Source organism: Budorcas taxicolor, chromosome 11 (assembly GCF_023091745.1).
Source record: "Budorcas taxicolor isolate Tak-1 chromosome 11, Takin1.1, whole genome shotgun sequence".
Lineage (NCBI taxonomy): Eukaryota > Metazoa > Chordata > Mammalia > Artiodactyla > Bovidae > Budorcas > Budorcas taxicolor.
This window is the reverse complement of record NC_068920.1, coordinates 71,275,250-71,295,856: the sequence shown is the minus strand read 5'-3', so window position 1 is coordinate 71,295,856 and position 20,607 is coordinate 71,275,250. Positions and strand designations below refer to the sequence as shown.

Sequence of the window (20,607 nt, the reverse complement as noted above, 5' to 3'; positions counted from 1 at the left end):
ACAACTTCCTTAACCTCCCACCCCTGAACTCCACCCCAGCCGCACCTGCCTCCCCCTACTGAAGGGGAGAGGGGTGGCCAAACCGAGCGAATCCTCCGAACTGCTTTCCATGCCCTGCCTCCCCGACTTCATGGACTTGCTCTCCATCCTCCCCTTCCAATGTCCTCCTCTCCTGAGGTCTTCCCTTTGCATTTGCACAAGCTCCAGTCTCTCCCACTTGTAAACAGTGAAAATAAAGCCTCTCTTGACCCCACATCTCATTCCAGTGGTGGGGCTGCTTCTCTCTTCTCCCTTGGCTTCCTTTCTCTTCTCTCTTTTCCATCCCAAGCCTCGAGGCCAAGTAGTCAGCCTGCCACCCTGTTTCCTCACCACCACCCCCCCACTGAGCCCCACTGATCCCTTGGGATGGGGTTTGCCTTCATGTCCAGAGATACCAATGACACTCTTCAACCTCACAGAGCTTGACCTCACAGCAAGGTCTGCTGTCTAAGGACGCCCCCACGTCTAATTCCACTTGGCTCTATCCCTACCTCCCTGGCCACTCGTCCTCGGGCAGCATGCTTCCGGAGGCCTCTTTTCACCACACGCTCCTTGACTGGTCCCACCCGCTACCCTGGCTTCCACCACTGTTTAGGCTGGGGGCCCCTGCTTCTGTCCTTGCAGCCCAGGATTCTAGACCCAAAGCCAAATCCCACAGGGCGCCTCCGTTTACATGTTCTGCAGGCTCCTCAAGCCCCACGCACACATCCAACTCTACTCGCTGTCCTCCCGCATGTCAGCTCCTCCGTGTCTCCATCTTGTTAAGCAGTACCTACATCTGCCTGGTAGCCGGGCGCATATCCTGCCGGTTCCTTGTCTTCCCACCACATGCAGTTCTTCATCAAATCCGGATAAAGCTGCTTCCTAACTCTCTCTTCAAGGACCCACTTTTCTCCATGCTCACTGCCAACAGCCTGGTCCAAGCCACCATCCTCTCACTGGATGCGCGCCACTGCCTCCTGAAGGCTCCTTCTCCTCTGGAGCTGCAGCCCAGCCTCACCATGCAAGCCCAGGGACCATTCAAAACCAGGACTCTGGTCCTGCACAGCTCTTCTGGTAACACTTACCCTCTGCGGTGGCTTCCAGCTTCCCAGCACCACCTGACCCTGGGCCCCCTTACCTAGCCCCTCATCTTCCCCACTCTCCACCAGAAATGCAGGCTTTCCTCAGTTGCCTACCTCCACACCAGGTGACTTCAGCCTATGTGTCCCCTCACCTTTTACACACCTGGGAAGCTCTAACCCATCCTTCAGGCCCCATGAAACGCCATGTCTCTCTAAGTGCCGTTTGGGCCTCTACTATCCCCTCCCACAGCCGAACACCTCCCATCCTCACACCACTCACCGTTCACTTGTTATTCCTTGTGGCTTCGTTGTGTTCACTTCCTGGCCTCGATTCTTTGAGGTTAGAACCTGCGCCTATCTCATTCATGTTCTAACCCCAGTGCCTAGTTAGCCCCTTGCTAAGGAGTCAGCACTAAGTATTGGTTTATAAATGACCAAACTGCAAACCTTCCCTGTCCTGCCCTTGAGCCCCTCCCTCCACTGACCTCTGACATCTGAGGGAAGAGGCTGATGGCCAGCGGCAGGGCCAGACCGAAGGCTGCCAGGCACACAAGGCTTTGCACAGGGAGGAGCAGCCGGGGACGCGCCTGCAGGAGAGCTGTCCTGTGGAAGAGAGAGAAGGGGAGCCATGAGACCCAGACAGAGTGAGCTGGCCACTAGCCACCACACTCGGTCCCACTGGGCCCAAGGGCCAGTGCCAGCCAGTAGTCAAATAGTAGTGGAGAAATTCTGTCTTGGGGACCTTCACCCATTGGCACCCCTTTCCCCAGGCTCTGCCTTGAAGAACATTGCTGGTTGAACTCTCAACCACAGCTCATAAACAAGCACTTGTGGGGGCCCCACCCCACTGTGTGTCCACTGTGGAAAGAAGGCCCCGAGTGGGGGAGACGATAGAGGAGGCTGCTGACCCCTGCTCCTGTGCAGGGGCTGGGGGGACCCCACCGGGATACAGCAGAGGAAGACGGTCCTTGAAGGCGCCATGTATTGAAACAGTGAACAAACCACCCACACATTCACCCACGCACGAACACGCATACACACATGTGCATAGCCAGGAGGAGATGATCCTCTTCTGGGTGTGGGAAGATTACATGCCGCCTGGTCAACTTTGACCCAAGAGCCACCGAGGAAGACAGTGACTTGCCCAAGGCCAAGTCTGCAGGAGGCAGGCAGGGCTCCTCTCTGGACTCCTGACTCCCCGCAAGTGCTGTCACTGAGCTGCTCCGGCTCCTGCCTTTGGACCCTCTGACTACATCATTGCCAGCTCACAGCTAATACCCCTCCCTGCAGCGAGTGTCAGAGGAGGGATTCTTGGAGAGGAAAGGGGTATGAGAGCCTCCTCCCTCTGGGGCCGGGTCCCCAAGCCCCATGACAGAACAGGCTTTCCAGACAGAGTGGGGATCATAGTGGTTGGCGGGTCCACCTTCACTGTGTTGTCCATCAGAGCATCTCATTCTGTACAATCCACTGGGTCCTAGTGAACACCACAGGCCATCTACTTGGGGGAGACCTGGGGTGGGATGAGCCAGCAGGATGGATTATTTGCCAAGGGATGTTGGGTGGGTACAAACGCTGCCCTCGGGAAGCGTCAGCCTTCACTGGAGGAAGACTGGTTCTGTGGGAAGAAGATGGAACTGGGACTTTTGCCCTTCCTTCCTGGAGTGGGCCGGGGAGAGGCGCTCCTGGGGGCTGTGCCTCAGCGTGTGGGCAGGCAAATCCCACACCACCTTTACCTCCAGACACAAATCCCAAGAGCGACTCTGGCTCTAAGGGGACAGCAGAATTGGGAGCAGTGGTTTTCAAACTTTCGTACCCAGGCTGGGGTTAAAAATGCAGACTCCCTCGCCCTCATGAGAGCCTGATTCTGTGGGTACCACACCTGGGAACCCTCCCTGAGTCTGAAACAGGTGATCCCCAGACCACACTCTGGGACACTCTGGCCCAGAATGTGCCTGCTAAGGTACCAATAATGATCCAATTACTTGTAAGTTCTATTCAGTAAAAGATGGGGACACATCAAGTGCTCAGTGAGGGGTGTTAGTGTTGCTATTGTTACTGCCCTTGTTTCCGGCTGGAAGGAGGGAGATCCTGGTGGCTGGGCTGGCCCCCAGCCCTCCCCAATGGCCCAGACCCCACCATCCGACCAGTTATTGAATTAAGCCCAAATTGATCTACTGGCGAGGGGAATTTCCACAGGATTAAGAGCAGCGGGACAGAATTGCCCAAATCAAACTCAAACCCTTCTGGCCTTCCCTGTGCCTGTTCTAGGTGGCACAGAGGGAGGAAAGGAATAGGCTGAGCTGACTTCATCTTGAAAAAGAAGGAAACTCCATCTTGCACTTTCAGTGAGCTTTGGACTATGTGCCTGGTAGTATTAGGGGAAGCACACTGACTGAGACCGCCCACCCTGGCCAGGCTCTCTAGCAACCATTTACATGAAGTGTTTTACGATAGGAGGTCCTGGTAAGGAATACGGAACTAATAAGCCACCACCAACCAGAAGAGTTTGGGAAAGGTCAAAAGGAGACACTGCATGTCCGTCCACTTCCCAGAATCCTTCTCTCTAGCATCCATCTTGGCTGAGCGATGTGTGTGCCATCAGGAAGGACTCTGAATCAGAATGACTGGCCAAAGACAACCCGGAAACTAATCCTATCACCATAAAACCCGAGACTGTGAGCCACATGGCAGAGCAGTTCTCCTGGGTTCCCTTGCCCTCCTTCTCTCCACCCGGGTGCCCTTTCCCAATAAAATCTCTTGCTTCATCAGCATGTGCCTCCTCGGACAATTCTTTTCCGAGTGTTAGATAAGAGCCTGCTCTTGGGGCCCTGGAGGGGAGGCCCCCCTCTTCCTACAGTAGCAATGGGGATAACATACCTATGGCCGAACTGGCCTCCTGGACTGATAAACACCAAGAGTTCCCATTGCCAAAAGGAATGTAATAATCCCGTATGCAGTCAATCACCTTTGTGATCTTTATGGCACCCATTGGTGCAGGCTACAGTGTCTAACCAGCTGACCCTTCTGATTAGGAATCATGGCTGTAACCTGATTGTGTCTCCCTTTAACACTTTCCATGCTAGGTTTAAGGAATTTGGGGATGTGGGCTTGAGCAGTACACTTGAGGTATATAAGGTTTTCACAAAAGTCGATCAGGGTCCTTGGCTGAGAGGAGACTCTGCCTTGGGCCGGCCGGTGTCATAAACTGCACTCCATTATCTGCATTGTCCTTCTGAGTGAGTTTGTTTCCCAGAACGTGTGACTACAACAGTACCAGTGATAAAGAGCCTGCTTGCCATTTTAGGAGACAGGAAAATACTCGGGTTCAATACCTGGGTTGGGAAGATCCCCTGGAGGAAGGCATGGCAACGCACCCCACTATTCTTGTCTGGAGAATCCCATGGACAGAGGAACCTGGTGGACTACAGTCCATAGAGTTGCAAATAATCAGACATGACTGAAGAGATTTAACACACACAACTTCTCCAGCAGGACCAGGAGGGGCAGTGACTGGGACCTCAGGCCCTGAGGGTGGCCAGAGCAGGGGGACAGACAGGAGGGTGTATTTTCCCTGGGGGCACTGTCTTTCCACCAGGGTCATGGAGGGAGGTTTCCTTCCTGGCAGGTGAGGGGCAGGCCATGGGCTCATTCCGGTGGGGACACTGGACAGACCAGCCCCCTCCATGTGGGGCTGTGACCTCAGCTCCTCTCTCAAGGTGGCTGGCTGAGGTCTTCACTGTACAAGGGATCCAGAAAGCCCCAGGCCTGGCTCCCCACTCGGGAAGGAGGCAGGCTCAGACAGCAGCCAACAGTAGGCTCTGAAGCCCCAGCCCAGGCGGGAGAGTGAACACAGCAGGACAGGGGGAGGGGTGGAGGAGAGGGAAATGGCAGGGAGGAATTGGAAAGGCAGCTGGGGGAGTTAAAATATGCAGATGGAGAGATGTGCGAATGCCTGGGAGAGAGGAAAGACCCGGATCCCAGGGACTGAGGGAGGCTGGGGAGCGGCCTCAGGAACCACCGTGGAGGGTGTGGCCTGAACCCCAACCAGCTGAGACCGGTCCTGGGAGGGCAGTGAACCCAAGGGCCCAATCCAGGGCAGAGAGGCACAGCTGGGGGAGAGCGCCCCACACCTGCCTGAGTTGGGGGATCACACGGGGGTATGGGGCTGCTCTCCCAGCCCAGAGTCCAAAACCAACTTCCTCCCCAGGACGGTGGAGCTGGAGTGTGAGCCCCAACCTGAGAGGAGGGGTAGTGGAGGGTGAGGGGAGGGTGTGCAGCTCCTCAGAGGGGTGCCCTGCTCTGGTGCTAAAGGCTTCTTGGCTTCTGACTTGAGACTCCTTTCCTTTCAGTCTCAGAGACGGGACATCTGAACATGCCCCCTACCTGTGCTATCCTAGCTGGAAACCCGGGGACCTCTCTCTGAGAGCTCCCCCGGAGAGGAGAAACTGAGGCCCGCCACACAACAGCTTGTCTCCCCATTGTTGTGCATTCCCTCAGCACTTGGAGCAGTTTTACTTTGCGCTCCATTAATTTGCAAGTAGGCTGCTTAGTAAGTGTTCTTTTGTCTTTTTCTCCCTGGCGGTCCTGACTCCCTCACCCAACCAGGGCTCCCAGGGTCGAGAGTCGAGAGTCAAGAGTCGGGCTGCCTCCCCCAACAGCCTCCTCAGCAGAGGCCCCGCCATTAGCACCCTGCATGGGAAGGCTGTGAGGTGCTCGACAGAGGGGCCTGCTGGGTGGTGCAAAATGCCGAGCTCTAGCAGACCAGGTGGTCAGGGGGTCCATGCTGTGGTTCTCCAGGTGGGAAACTGACCAGCCAGACCCGGAAGCGGAAGCGGTGGAGTGGAACCCCCGCCTCCAGGAGTCTCAGTTGGTGCCTGCCCGGCCCCGCCCCCTCCTCTCCGTCTGACTGTTCCCCCTATATGTGGGGTTAGTTATGTCTCTGGGGGTGCAAACTGAGTCTTGCCCACCTTATATTCCTGGGGCAACCCAGACTGGACTCCTTCTCCTCCCTCAGAGGCCCTCCCACGAGCTTTAAGAAAGGACCAACCAAATACAAGGCTGCCAGAAGACCCACTAACCCACACCTACCTGCCTTCGGGGCTTTTTCAGGACTCAGAGCTGAGCCAGACATGGGGTACCCATAGTCCAGGCTGATTTCAGGCCAGGATATTCAGAACTGGAACAATCTCACCCCATCCCCCGTGAAGCCTCCAACACATGGGACACTAACCACCACTCCACTACTGCAAACCCAGTTCAGATGTCACCAACAGGCATCACATACATTTTCCCTCTGCAAATTTCAGGTTCAAGATTCAGTAGCCTTGAAGACAGAAGCCCCCCCTCCTTCCTCACTTGTCAGGTGGGGTCCTTGTGTGCACTGGTAGTCACTGGTATTTGGGGACAGCCTTAGGTCACCAGAGAGCTATGTCTACATGGTCAGGGGGCACCAGAGCAATCACTTCCAGGATTTATTTTTGCGACTTCTAGAGGAGATTCATTTCCTTAAATCTCAGTGTTCAATATGCCATCCCCACTCAGGAACTCACTCCCACCCTGCACCTCCCCACTCTTCCAGGGGAGAAAGGGATCAGCCCCATAGCTGGACACAGGGCTCCTTTTCTTTTCCTAGGCTGGGCTCTTCAAGGTCCACACAGAAGCCCCAATCTTGCCCCCAAAGCCTTCCTTTCCACCAAATCCTGTCTTGATCTCAGAGTTGGCTGCAGCCCCTTTCCTCTGGACCGGACCTCCCCTCAAGATCACCTTGACCCTGTTCACACACTGCTGGGTCCCACCTGCAGCTGACCCGTGTGTGGGTCTCCCCCTTATCAAAACATAGGCTTTCTGAGACCAGGTCCCCAGATCTGCTCCTCCCTTGTCTCTATGTGGGGTGGATTCCAAAGACGTGATTCTGTGCTGGATCCAAAAACCCAAAAAGGCAGCCAGTGTGGTAGGAAGAGCCCAGCTTTGCAGCCATCTTCCTGGGTCACGCTTGGCTCTGCCATTTCCTAGTGAGTGACTGTAAGCAGATGTTACACAACCTCTTTTTGCCTTCCTTTCCTCATCTGTAAAATAGGGATACCATACTCACTTCATTGCACTGTTGTGAAGGTTAAATGAGATCATTCATTCATTCAACAAACACTGAACATCACTATGTGCCAGGAACTATGCTAGATGCTGTGCCAGGCAGAAAACAAAAGGAATTTACCCGCCTCCATGGGCTTCCCTGGTGACTCAGATGGTAAAGAATCCTCCTACATTGCAAGAGTCTTGGGTTCAATCCCTGGGTTGGGAAGATCCCCTGGAGAAGGGAACAGCTACCCACTCCAGTTCTGGCCCGGAGAAATCCATGGACAGTGTACTCCATGGGGTCACAAAGAGTTGGACACAACTGAGTAACTTTAAAAACAAAAGCGTAGATGACATTCAAGTGAAGCAGACAGATAATATACAGCTAGAAAAAGAATCTCAGATATTGGTAAGTGCTGTGAGTAAAAATAAGTCAGTGTAGCCGGGGAAGGAGTCCTGGTGGCTGTCATCTCAACGGGGTGGTCAGGGAGGGCATCTTTGAGGAGATGGCATTCAGGTAGGGACCTGGCTGAGAGAGGACTGGAATGTAACAAGTGTTTAATGAGGGTTCGATGCTAATTGTCATTTGTTTTGTGAGAATAAGAAAGTCCCCAAAGTGGGGAGAAGCCCCTGACCCAAGCCTTAGATGGAGTGCCACCAACCCCGTCCTTGTCCTACACAGCCCCAAGCCCATCCACAGCCCTGAGATGCCCCCTTCCAGGCTGGGCCCCCAGCGGGAGGGAGCGATCACCTCTTCACTTTTACCTGCACCAGACCTCCAGGCCTTTGCTTATCTTCCTCCCTGCCCCTAGAACCATTCCCTGCTCCTTGCCATCCTCCTAGACTTGCCCTCATCTTCAGGGATCTGCCTGCTTCTTCCCTCCTCCCCTCAGCCTCTCCTCCCAGCAGCCTCCCCGTCTTCATCATTCAATTTTACCCTCATTACTTAATAGAATCACTCCATCACTGTTCTTATTATTCTATCTCCTCTGTGCTGTGCTGTGCTTAGTTGCTCAGTAGAGTCTGACTCTGTGGCCCCATGGGCTGTGGCCTGCCAGCGTTCTCTGGTACATGGGGATTCTCCAGGCCAGAATACTGGAGTGGGTTGCCTTTCCCTTCTCCAGGGGATCTTCCCAACCCAGGGATCGAACCCAGGTCTCCCTCCTTGCAGGTGGATTCTTTACTGTCTGAGCCACCAGGGAAGCCCAAGAATACTGCAGTGGGTAGCCTATCCCTTCTCCAGGGATCTTCCCAACCCAGGAATCAAACTGGGGTCTCCTGCATTGCAGGCAGATTCTTTACCAGCTGAGCCACCAGGGAAGCCCTTACCATGGAATATCACTTGTCAATTAAAAGGAACAGAGTACCACAACACAACATGAATATATTATAAGTATATTAAGCAAGCACAGATATCTCTTTTAGAGATACAATCATGACTCCTGACTCTTTCTTTAGAGTCAGAACAAATATGTTCTCAGAACATCCCTCTGAGGGTGGCACGAAGGTTAATATTATTATTTTATAAATGGAGAAACTGAGGCATAGTGAGGTGGAGACTTGCCTCACTGCAGATACTTGAAAGGGGTATGCTGGGTCCAGGTCTAGTCTTCCCACCACAGTCCTCAGACGCTCTCTCTACCACTGGTCCTGTGCTGTGCACTAATAGAGTGCGTACACACACACACACCCCTAAGAAGCGCCAGCCCTGCCTTGTGCATCAGGACCTCCCTCCCAGCTCCTAGCACAGGGTCCTGAGCAGGGAGAGTCCATTCATTCTCACAAGATGATTGCAGCAGTCCTTTCAAGGAGAGTCAGAACAAACTAGGGCCCTTGCCCTGGGCCAGCAGGGCCCCCTCCCCTCCACCTCCACGATGGCTGCTGTCCTGGCCCCACTCACTTCTCCAGCATGGACATGACGATCGGGGGGAGCACCAGGATGGGCATGGGGAGGACCACTCGTGTCAGCGCTGTCTCCAGCAGGGCCTGAGGGGCAAGCAGAGGCTTGGTGAGCAGGGGCTTCTGGGGGTGGGACAGCTGCCTGGCAGCAAAACCCGCCCTGGAGCCCCTAGGTGTGTGTACTGCTGCTAAGCACATCTGGCTGAATGGAATAATTCATGGAATTGCTCGCTAAGCTGTATTCCCGACAACAGAAAAAAGCTCTCCCTGTCTTCCCATCACAGATTCCCATCACCTGCCACGTGTGGGGGAGGGGTGGCAACACAGAGGCAGTCCCAGGAAGGGGCCTGCGCCCAGGGAGGTGCCTGAGTTGGGGAGGGGGGTGCTGCGGCTGAGAGGAAGCACATGGAGGACTTGAGATGCTCAGAAAAAAAGCAGGGGCCGGAAGGATCAGAACAAACAGCTGGGACCTGCTGAGCTGCCTGAGGTTCCTTGTGCCCAGTGAGAACAGAGATTCTGGGACTGACTTTCTCTTTTGGGCCCTTAAAGACAAAGGTGTGGTGACGCTGCATCTCCTGGCTCTGGAGGAGAGTCTTTCTTAGCGACAAGAGGTCAACTTTGTAGTGGGAAAGGCTTCTGCTGAGTGTCTGCGGTCCCCATAAGGGGTCTGCCTGGGGCCTGGTCAGGGGGTTCCCTCAGGATCTCCGGGCAGTGGCGGCTGTCGAGGCATAGCTCAGTGGCATCTCTGCATCCTGATGGTCACTGATGCAAGCTCCTGGTTCTCAGAGAAGGCTCAAGGAATGCTTGGAACACATGGGTCCCTGCAGTCTTTCTCCAGAATGGCAAGGGGCCAGCAGGGTCAAGACAAGGGAAGCCCAGGGCTGCAGAAGAGTTGGGGGTCCCTGCTGTTTGGACCACGTGAAGGAGCTGTCACTATTGGCCACCCTCTCAGGAAGTCAGGGAAGAGTATAGGGCTGGATAGGAGGTTAGGGTCAGGTGGGAAGTTGAGGCTAAATCCCCTCTGATGAGGGGTGGGGGGCTGAATATTTCTCCCAGGAACCTGGGTTCTTCATCAGCAGCTGCAGAAAGACCTGAGAGAGGGTCCCTCCAGTCTCCTGAACAGGCTTGAGGGTGGAGCCTGTGCAGGAAGCAGGGGATGTGGCTTGGACACCAGCACCCTCGAGCTCCTTGCCCCTCACAAGCCTTGCATGGACACTTAGTTTCCAGTGGGGTCAGAGGCCTATGGAGATGGCCTCGCTGACAGAGCACAGCGGGGGCCCCACGTGGGAGCTGATTAGGGAGAAGGGCTGGAGCAGAGGGGACCCAGCACTCGGAGGCTAGAGCAGGACATGATGCTAGTCGCCATTAGGATGAAGGCCGGAAAGCACAGGGAGATATATACACAGGCTGGAATTTAAAAAAAAAAAAAAATTATAATTGCTAGAATGGGTGAGGCTGGTAAAAAGTGAAAGAAGTGAAAGAGGGCCTCTTGAAACAAAATACTCTTCCCCAAACCATCTCCATGGCTTCCTGCAAGCCTGAAATCCCTTCGCCTTGGCCACACTCACTCCCTGGTGACGTATCACCTGCAGAAGTGCCTGTTAGCACAGACCACAAATCATCCACTTCCACCTGTCCTCTTCTCACCCAGGGGGATATGAAGGCCCCAGGAGCAGGGCTCTAGGTCCTGGGGAAGGGAAAGAAAGCTCCGGGGGAGGGGAGGCCCTCCTCTGCCCTCACCAATTAACAAGTCAGAGAAAGCGGGTCCTAAGGGGCTGGGATAAGAGATGGGGATGTTTCCCAGGGGTGAAGAGGTTGCTGCAGAGAAGCGAGGGTGGGGCTGGCGAGGGCCAGACCTAAGGCCTGTGGTTCACAGGGATGGGAGTTGTGGGGGAGGAGGCGTGCTCAAGAGGAAAGGCAAGGGCCCGGTGGACAGAAACCCCTGGGGAATGATCACGTTGAGGTAAAACTAACCAGAGCCTCCCCACCAGCCCCCTGAGCCCCCAGATGACCCACATGTCTGGCGGCGATCTTGGAGGAGCCCACGAGGTTGCCGTCACCATCCAAGACGTCAATTCCCTCCTCCAGCTCCCCATACCGCATCAGAACCACGTTGCAGATATTGGCGCTGGCTGGAGAGAGAGAAGGGAGCAGGAGTGAGGGGGGGAGATGGCATTCTACCTTGCGGAGAAGACCACTGGGCTCTACCTGCACCAAGCAACCAAGCTTCTGAATAAATGCCAGGGCTTCCCTAGTAGCTCAGCGGGTAAAGAATCTGCCTGCAGTGCAGGAGACCCCAGTTCCATTCCTGGGTTGGGGGGATCCCCTGGAGAAGATCCTCTCTGGATACCCACTCCAGTATTCATGGGCTTCCCTGATGGCTCAGATGGTAAATCCTCCTGCAAGGAGGGAGACCTGGGTTCGATCCTGGGTTGGGAAGATCCCCTGGAGGAGGGCATGGCAGCCCACTCCAGTATTCTTGCCTGGGAGAATTCCCATGGACAAAGGAGCCTGGTGGGCTACAGTTCACGGGGTCACAAAGACTCGGACACAACTGAGTGACGAAGCACAGAACTGCTCCGACAGTGGGTGAAGGCATGGCTCTGCTGCCTATCAGCCTGGTGAAGGATGTGGGGCCCTTGGGAACCTGGAAAGCAAAGGTGGAAAATAAATAACCAGTGTGAGGGGGAAGGGGAAACTGTTCAGGGCTCAGAGAGCAGCCAGTTATCCAGAATGCTGCTTTCCTCTCCTCAGGGGCAGGCCCCACCAGCAGGCAAAGTGGATGCCCATCCAGGAGGGCTCTGTGGCTTGAAGGCCAACCCCCACTGGTGCCGGATGCTCCACTGTCAGCTCCTCAGTCCCTTGGCTGCCTTTCTGGGCATCCTCTTAAAATGCCAGCTGCCCCCCACACTTAGCCCCTCGCTCCTCAGAGTGAATCAAGCTCGCAGAGACTTGCTTCCCTGACAGCAGGTGCCAGAGCAGGCAGGAACCTCAGTGCTCACCCAGCACCTCCCCCTCATCATATGGATGGAAGATTGAGGCTCAGAGAGGGGGGTGACTTATCTGAGGTCACACAGCGAAGTGGGACAGAGCCAAAAGGCTACAGTGCCCCATCCTCTGGGTACCCAGGAGATGGACGAGTTTGGGGTGGGGGCTAGAGGCACGCCTTCTACATGCTTGATTCAGATGGCTGGGCTTCCTCCTTTGGCCATGCCTCCGCATCTCAGCTGAGATCATGGGGACCCGGGCTGAGGGGATGGCTCCTGGCGCCTTACTTCGGCAGAGTGTGTCCAACTTTGGGGGGCCACCCATCAGCTGGCTTCTCTCCCCTGGGATTCACATGGCTGGGCCTGGGCCCAGGGCTGGGTGAGGGTGCTGACCTCGCCTGAACTCTTGTCCTGCTCCAGGATGGAAGTGGGGGGACTTGGGGATGGTGGGAGGGTGGGCAGTGGAGGGGGGTGACAAATGTGGAGCCCGCCTGCTTCACTCCTCCCCCAAAAGCGCCTTGCTGTGTTTAAAGTTTTAATTTTTGCTAATTAATGTCAATTAATTTTGTATAATGAGTGTTTAATTTTGGGGAGTGTGTGAGCCTGGGAGCGACTGCAGTTCTGGGCTGTGAACGCTGATTAGCATCAACACCTGCTGCTTCCTCGCTCCCTCCAGTGAGGGGGGGCGCCAGGGTTTTGGGAACTGGAGGGCGGCAGGGCCTAGTGGGCAGGTGGAGGAGGAGGAGGACCGCAGATGCTCCTGGTGCCCAAGCCAAGGCTAGGAGCAGAGCAGGCCAGGGCGCTTGCAGTTGGGGGACAGGGCCCTGCAGGTGAGGGGCTGCTTGAGGCTCTGAGGGTCTCTGAGCCTCCGTCTCCTGTTTCAATAAAGCGGGGAGGTGGAAAAAACAGAGGGGAAGACTGAGGAACTCTGCAGCCTTTGGAGAAGAAAAGCAGGAGACCCAGTACAGTTTTGAAACGTGTTTACAGCACATATGCCGTCTCCGAGTAGCTCTCGTGTTTCCACACGACACACAGTCACAGTGGGAGCCATGGGCAGACCTTGTCGGCTTCAGTCCCTGCTGTCTCCACAGCAGCCACACTCTCCTGTCTTAAACAGGGGCTCTCAACCGGGGCTGATTTTGTGAGGCATCTGGCAAAGCTGGAGACATTTTTGATGATCCCGATCTGGAGGGGCAGGGGTTGTTACTGGCATCCCTAGGTAGACCAGAGACTAAACATCCTACAATGCCCAGGACAGCTCCTGCAGCAAAGAATTATCCAGCCCAACATGTCAGTAGTGTTGATGCTGAAAAGCCCTTGTCTTAGACACACCCAGAGACTGAGAGTCAGGCAGGTGAATCTGAGGTAAAGGAGGAGAGAATGGGAGCCTGGGTTTCAGGCCAGCTGGCCTTGGGTTGCAAGCCTGGCTCTGCATCTCCTGCTCCTCACCCTTAGAGGTGAGCTCCTGATAGTCCCAGGGCCCCCCTAGGGCTTAGGGTCCAGAAGGGCCCCAGAGAGGCCTGGGGTAGGGGCACCTGGCCTGTGTTAGTGACTTGCCCTCTAGTGGTGGCAGGGATGTACTGCAACCTATCACATCCTTGGGATAGCCAGGCCCTTAAGTACCAGGCAATGGCAACCCACTCCAGTACTCTTGCCTGGAAAATCCCATGAACAGAGTAGCCTGGAAGGCTGCAGTCCATCAGGTCGCTGAGGGTCGGACACGACTGAGCGACTCCACTTTCCCTTTTCACTTTCCTGCACTGGAGAAGGAAATGGCAACCCACTCCAGTGTTCTTACCTGGAGAATCCCAGGGACGGGGGAGCCTGGTGGGCTGCCGTCTATGGGGTCGCACAGAGTCGGACACGACTGAAGCAACTTAGCATTAAGTACCAGGAGACCCAAGAAAACCTTTGGAGATGATATTGGGGTTTTCTGCCCTGAAAGGCGTTAATCTCTGCCCTCTGAGAATACATTCTCCCTCCACCACCACCACCATTCCAGGAAAGACTAGGCCACAGGAATGTGGTTCAGGAGAGGAGCAGCTACTTAAACTCACTCTGTGAATTCCGCTCCCTGCTGGCCTCCCAAGGGCAAAAATGGGGCTGCATTTAGTGTGTCTGTGAATTTCTGGGTGCTGGCTGAGCTTACGGGCTTGTCCAGGTAGGGGGAAGCCAGGAACAGCTGAGAAATGTCAAGTCCGACTGTGTGCGTGTGTGTGCGTTGATGCGCATGCTGGAGACAGACAAGAGAGAGCATGGTTTTGGAGGTGATGGAGTTGTCCCAGGCTGCAGTGGCATCTCACCTGCTTTCTGAAATTTCTGAATATGCGATGTGGCCTCAGAAGGATAGAGGAGGTCTTTGGTTCAAACACAAAGCCACTTGAGATGAAAGATAAAGCATGAAAGGAAGTGAAAACCCAGCCTCCCTCCCTGTCTGGACCCTTTTGAGAATGACAATGTCCCCCTCTCAGCTAAGCTACGGCATGGAAGAGATAGAGAAATCCCTGGAAGCCACCTCAGAATGATGGCAACCCCAGGCTCCTCCCGGCGAACACCAACTTTCTTACTGTCAACTCAGACAGCACAGGCCCTGAGATCTCTTCCGTTGACTCTGTACAGTGGTTAGCCATTTATTGAGCACTTGCTGGATGCACCGGTTACCAGCCATCCCTACCTCTGAACAATGAGAATGCCAGCCTGTGTCAGTGGCTCCATTATCTCTTCCAGAGCTTTAAGTTCTACTGTAGTCCTTTCAAACCCTCCCAGGTCGCTCTTATCCCACTCCTGGAAAGCTCAGCTCCAGCGGTATTGTTACCGAGAGACTAAACAAATGAAAAGAGAGAGAGAGAGACCAACTGTGGGCTACGGGTCTTCTTTCTGGCATACCAGCAAGATCCATTATTGATAGTATCAGCAGGTTAATTAAGCAGTCTGTTAGTGATAATGTTAAGAAAGCTGGCACATTTTCAACTCAGATTGACACCATTCAAGACTCAGGCATAACTGATGTTGGAGCAGCGATGCTGGGAGATGTCAGCGGATGAGAGAGAAAGTGAGGGAGAGGAAGCGAGAGAGACTGCTTCATGCTGATGGCGAGCTCAGGGTCGAGGCCTGAGGAAAATATGCTCTTGACTACCGCAGATGTTCTCACATCAGACACACCACGATGCAAAAATCATGCAGATTGTGAACAGCTAATGAAGTGCCCGTGCGAAAAGGACAGCGTGGGGAGGAAGACAGAGCATCAGACAGAAAGACAAATGTGCAAGAAGGTTCTCAAAAAGAAGACTACAGGGGAGCTTGCCCCTTGAACTAGCAGTGAAACAGAAGCATAGATCAATGGAGTTAACAGTCCCAAAACACTCCTGGCTGTAGGGGAAAGGAATTTCTATAAATGCGGTTGTATCAAGTCACAGGGCAAGGGCCATTCAAACTATGGGGTGGAGCAGTGGGCTATTTCTCTGGGAAAATCAAACACCATAACTCCTCTGTTCTAAGAAGCATTTACTCATATTTTCCAAGTACAAAAATCACAATGTGCCTTACAATGCCTGTGGCAGGGGAGACCTCGCTGGCTCTTCATCACAACTGCCTGCACACGGGCGACCTCAGCCACGTTGTAGAGGCATCTGTTCATGCAAGTGTCACCTCAGCTGCCCACAGCAATCCACACAGAATTTGAACTTAAACTTAGATTCCTAATTGTTGCCTGAAACATCTTTTTAAAACTTACACCATAATAGAGCACGGACATGGAAAGTTATTGTGCATGCGGAAGATCGCCTGCCAGACACCAGGCAATGCAATTAAAGGCAGCAGAAATTGCCAAACCATAGATAGCTCCCCTAAAGAAATGCTTGCCCATATGCACAAAGAGACATTTACAAGGATGTTAATTATAGCACTGTTTGTAACAGCAAATAATTAGAAACAGCCTAAATGTCCACCATTAGGGAACTCACACGGGGAGATCGCCAGAACAAACTTCTGTGAGCAGACTTGCTGAGTATGTACAGGGTGATTTACGGAACGTAAACCATATAACTGGTACACACATGTGTCTGCATAAATCCTTGGATATGTTCTGGAAGGGTCACACCTCACCAAGTGATCCTCTTGGGGAAGAGAACCAAATTTGGAAATCAGGGATTATTGAAGGACTTCTACTTTTTACCCTGAATTTACCTAGACTGTTTGCATTTTTGCAAAGAGAATGTAACCAGGCTTTTCTTTTCTAAAAGTTGAAAAGGAAATGCCAAACTTCTTGAAGTAGATCAGAAAAATTTCAAACCCCAGCAGGGGTTGGTGTGACCTAGGCATGGGTCCTGTACTTAGGCATCTGTTTCAAAAACTTCCTAAAGAAGCTGATCAACTTTAAAAAAATTTTTTTCCCTCAAGTAAAGAATAAAATGAAACCACTAGGATAACAAAGTAGGAGTTAAAAAAAAAACCTCAATAATCTTTTATGGGTTTTGAAATTTTCCTGTTAATTTAAAAGGGATCAGAGAGGCAGAGATTACAAAAAGCAGTGGTGGTCATGATGCTGAATTTAACAATCCATGCCCAAAACAGAACTGTAAAATGTGGAAAAGCCTGAGATTCAGACTCTGTGATATTGAAAAAGTGATTTGGATTGAATGTGCAGTATATGCTTATTTATTCCTTCAAATGAAATATAGTCCTCTCCCCTTCGGGAAGATTGTTACATTAATGCCTCACAACTAAGGTATCTCAGAATTAAGAAACAATGGCATTTGATACCTATTTATGAACCATATTACAAGAAATGGGAAACTTTAAAATATATTTATTACATATGACAAAGGGCTACTGATATGAGGGGTCTAATGGAGGGTCATGGTGACTGACTCCCCATAATTAAGTATAATGTCCTTCCCGTGATCGAGGATGGGATGTGTGACCAACTTAGACAATGAGGATGTCTGCAGGACTTCTGGGAAAGTCCTCCTCCCACTAAAAAAGAGGTGGTGGTCAGCAGAACCTCCTGTCCTCTGGACAGTGGTGGGTTTGGATATGAAGTCTGGAATTGCAGTTGCCATCTCACAACCATGAAGGGAGTAAGCCTGAAGATGAAGCCCCAGCAAAGCGAAGATAAGGAAAGAACGGCCTTGATGCCTGAAGGGAGACTTGACCTCTGTAAAGTCATCATTATTATTTAAGCCGTTTGAGTTGAGGGTTTCTGTTACTTTCAGCCAAAAATGATCATAAAATACATAAAGAGCGTTAACAATTATTAAGAAAAAGATATAGTGATTAACAGACTCAAAGAACGAACTTTAGGTTACCGGGGTGGGAGCAGGGTGGGGGGAGAACAGATTTGGAGTTTGGGATTGACATATACACACTACTAATAATTAAAACAGATGACCAACAGGGACCCACTGTATGGTACAGGGAACTCTGCTCAATATTCTGTAATAACCTAAATGGGAAAAGAACTAGAAAAAGAACAGATAGGTGTATAAATATAACAGAATCACTATGGTATATATCTGAAACTAACACAACATTGTCAATCAACCATAGTCCAATATAAGGTAAAAATTTAAGCGAAAAATACAATGATCAAACTCACTGAAAAATATTTAAGTAAAAATTCATAAAAGAAATATTTTTAAATATTTTAAAATTCAATGAATGTGAACTTACTAATTGTCAAAGACTGATTTTTGAATCTAAGAAAAAAATTAACCTGCAAGAGTTCTTCATCTTTGGGTGTAAGCAAAAAATAAGGGAGTCTGACTCATTGGTTTAATGGTTTACAAATAGCTTGGGCTTGTTTTCTCGCTTTGTTGCTGGTGTCTTCGGTCATGCAGTTTAACATACACACGTGTTTGTCTATGCTCAGTCGTGTCTGACTCTTTCTGGCCTCATGGACTATACCCCACCTGGTTCCTCTGTCCATGGAATTTCCCAGGCAAGAATACTGCAGTGGTTTGTCATTTCCCATTCCAGGGGATCTTCCTGACCCAGGGATCAAAACCTCTATTTCTTGTGTCTCCTGAACTGGCAGGCAGACTCTTCACCACTATACCACCTGGGAAGCCCTTTAACATACAATATATCATCATATATGGTGTCATATAAGCAATCCTTTCCTCTCTGGTATATACTTTTTGTATTACCAAGAAGCTCTATCCCTAGTCCAAAAATGTTCATCTACATTTCCTTCTAGAAGCTTTAACATTTTACTGTACACATTTAGGTCTTCAATCTGTCTGGAATTTGTTGGACTGCGAGGAGATCAAACCAGTCAATACTAAAGGAAATCCATCCTTAATATTCATTGGAAGGACTGATGCTGAAGCTGAAGCTCCAATACTTTGGACACCTCATATAACAAGCTGACTCACTGGAAAAGACCCTAATGTTGGGAAAGATTGAGGCAAAAGGAGGAAGGGGTGGCAGAGGATGAGATGGTTAGGTAGCATCACCAACTCAACGGACATTAATTTGAGCAAACTCTGGGAGACAGTGAAGGACAGGGGAGCCTGGCATGCTGCAGTCCATGGGATCCCAAAGAACAGACAAGACTTAGCAACTGAACAATAAATGAAAAGAAATCTCCTTCTCTCTCTTCTATTTGGAAAACCACATGCCCAGTGAGGTTAAGAAAAGATTCTCAACCATACTGGGAATTGGAAAGCGCAAATTAAAATGAGAAAGATCCATTTCAGATGGATGAAACTTAGTTTTAAAAATTAATAATAGCAAATGCTGAAGAAGATTTAGGGAAACAAAAATCACCCTTGCAAGCAGAGTAAAAGCCAGTCTGCTCATTTGGTGCAGGTGGAGATGGCCTTGCTCCTGGGAAGAAAAGTTATGACCAACCTAGTTCAGTTTAGTTCAGTTGCTCAGTCATGTCCAAATCTTTGCAACCCCATGGACCACAGCATGCCAGGCCTCCTGTCCATCACCAACTCCCGGAGTTTACCCAAACTCACGTTCATCGAGTTGGTGATGCCATACAACTATCTCATCCTCTGTCGTCCCCTTCTCCTCCTGCCTTCAACTTCCCAGCATCAGGGTCTTTTCCAATGAGTCAGTTCTTTGCATCAGGTGGCCAAAGTATTAGAGTTTCAGCTTCAACATCAGTCCTTCCAATGAACACTCAGGACTGATCTTCTTTAGGTTGGACTGGTTGGACCTTCTTGCAATCCAAGGGACTCTCAAGAGTCTTCTCCAACACCACAGTTCAAAAGCATCAATTCTTTGGCGCTCAGCTTTCTTTATAGTCCAACTCTCACATCCATACCTGACTACTGGAAAAACCATAGCATTGACTAGACGGACCTTTGTTGGCAAAGTAATGTCTCTGCTTTTGAATATGCTGTCTAGGTTGGTCATAACTTTCCTTCCAAGGAGTAAGCATCTTTTAATTTCATGGCTGCAGTCACCATCTGCAGTGATTTTGGAGACCAGAAAGATAAAGTCAGCCACTGTTTCTACTGTTTCTCTATCTATTTGCCATGAAGTGATGGGACCGGATGCCATGATCTTAGTTTTCTGAATGTTGAGCTTTAAGCCAACTTTTTCACTCTCCTCTTTCACTTTCATCAAGACAGTCTTTAGTTCTTCTTCACTTTCTGCCATAAGGGTGGTGTCATCTGCATATCTGAGGTTATTGATATTTCTCCTAGCAATCTTGATTCCACCTTGTACATCATCCAGCCCAGCGTTTCTCATGATGTATCCGAATATAAATTAAATAAGCAGGGTGACAATATACAGCCTTGACATACTCCTTTTCCTATTTGGAACCAGTCTGTTGTTCCATGTCCAGTTCTAACTGTTGCTTCCTGACCTGCATACAAGTTTCTTCTGTATAGCAAGTCAGTGGTCTGGTATTCCCATCTCTTTCAGAATTTTCCACAGTTTATTGTGATCCACACAGTCAAAGGCTTTGGTATAGTCAATAAAGCAGAAATAGATATTTTTCTGGAATTCTCTTGCTTTGTCGATGATCCAACAGATGTTGGCAATTTGATCTCTGGTTCCTCTCCCTTTTCTAAAACCAGCTTGAACATCTGGAAGTTCACAGTTCATGTATTGCTGAAGCCTGGCTTATAGAATTTTGAGCATTACTTTACTAGCATGTGAGATGAGTGCAATTGTGTGGTAGCTTGAGCATTCTTTGGCATTGTTTTTCTTTGGGATTGGAATGAAAACTGACCTTTTCCAGTCCTGTGGCCATTGCTGAGTTTTCTAAATTTGCTGGCATATTGAGTGCAGCACTTTCACAGCATCACCTTTTAGGATTTGAAATAGCTCAATTGGAGTTCCATCACCTCACTAGCTTTGTTCATAGTGGTGCTTCCTAAGGCCCACTGACTTCACATTCCAGGATGTCTGGCTCTAGGTGAGTGATCACATCATCATGATTATCTGGGTCATGAAGATCTTTTTTGTACAGTTCTTCTGTGTATTCTTGCCACCTCTTCTTAATATCTTCTGCGTCTGTTAGGTCTATACCATTTCTGTCCTTTATTGAGCCCATCTTTGCATGGAATGTTCCCTTGGTATCT

At 51.1% G+C, this 20,607-nt stretch overlaps 1 protein-coding gene across 1 annotated transcript in view; it reads right to left on the bottom strand.

Annotated features, from left to right (window-relative positions):
* Positions 1-20,607, bottom strand: part of LOC128055849 (rab11 family-interacting protein 5-like) — a 171,002-nt gene that overhangs the window by 14,549 nt on the left and 135,846 nt on the right. The window contains exons 13-15 of the mRNA XM_052648406.1: positions 11,091-11,206; positions 9,076-9,161; positions 1,589-1,706 (exon numbers count right to left, since the gene is read on the bottom strand). Coding sequence (XP_052504366.1) covers positions 1,589-1,706; positions 9,076-9,161; positions 11,091-11,206 — 320 coding nt within the window. The remainder of the gene's footprint in view (positions 1-1,588; positions 1,707-9,075; positions 9,162-11,090; positions 11,207-20,607) is intronic.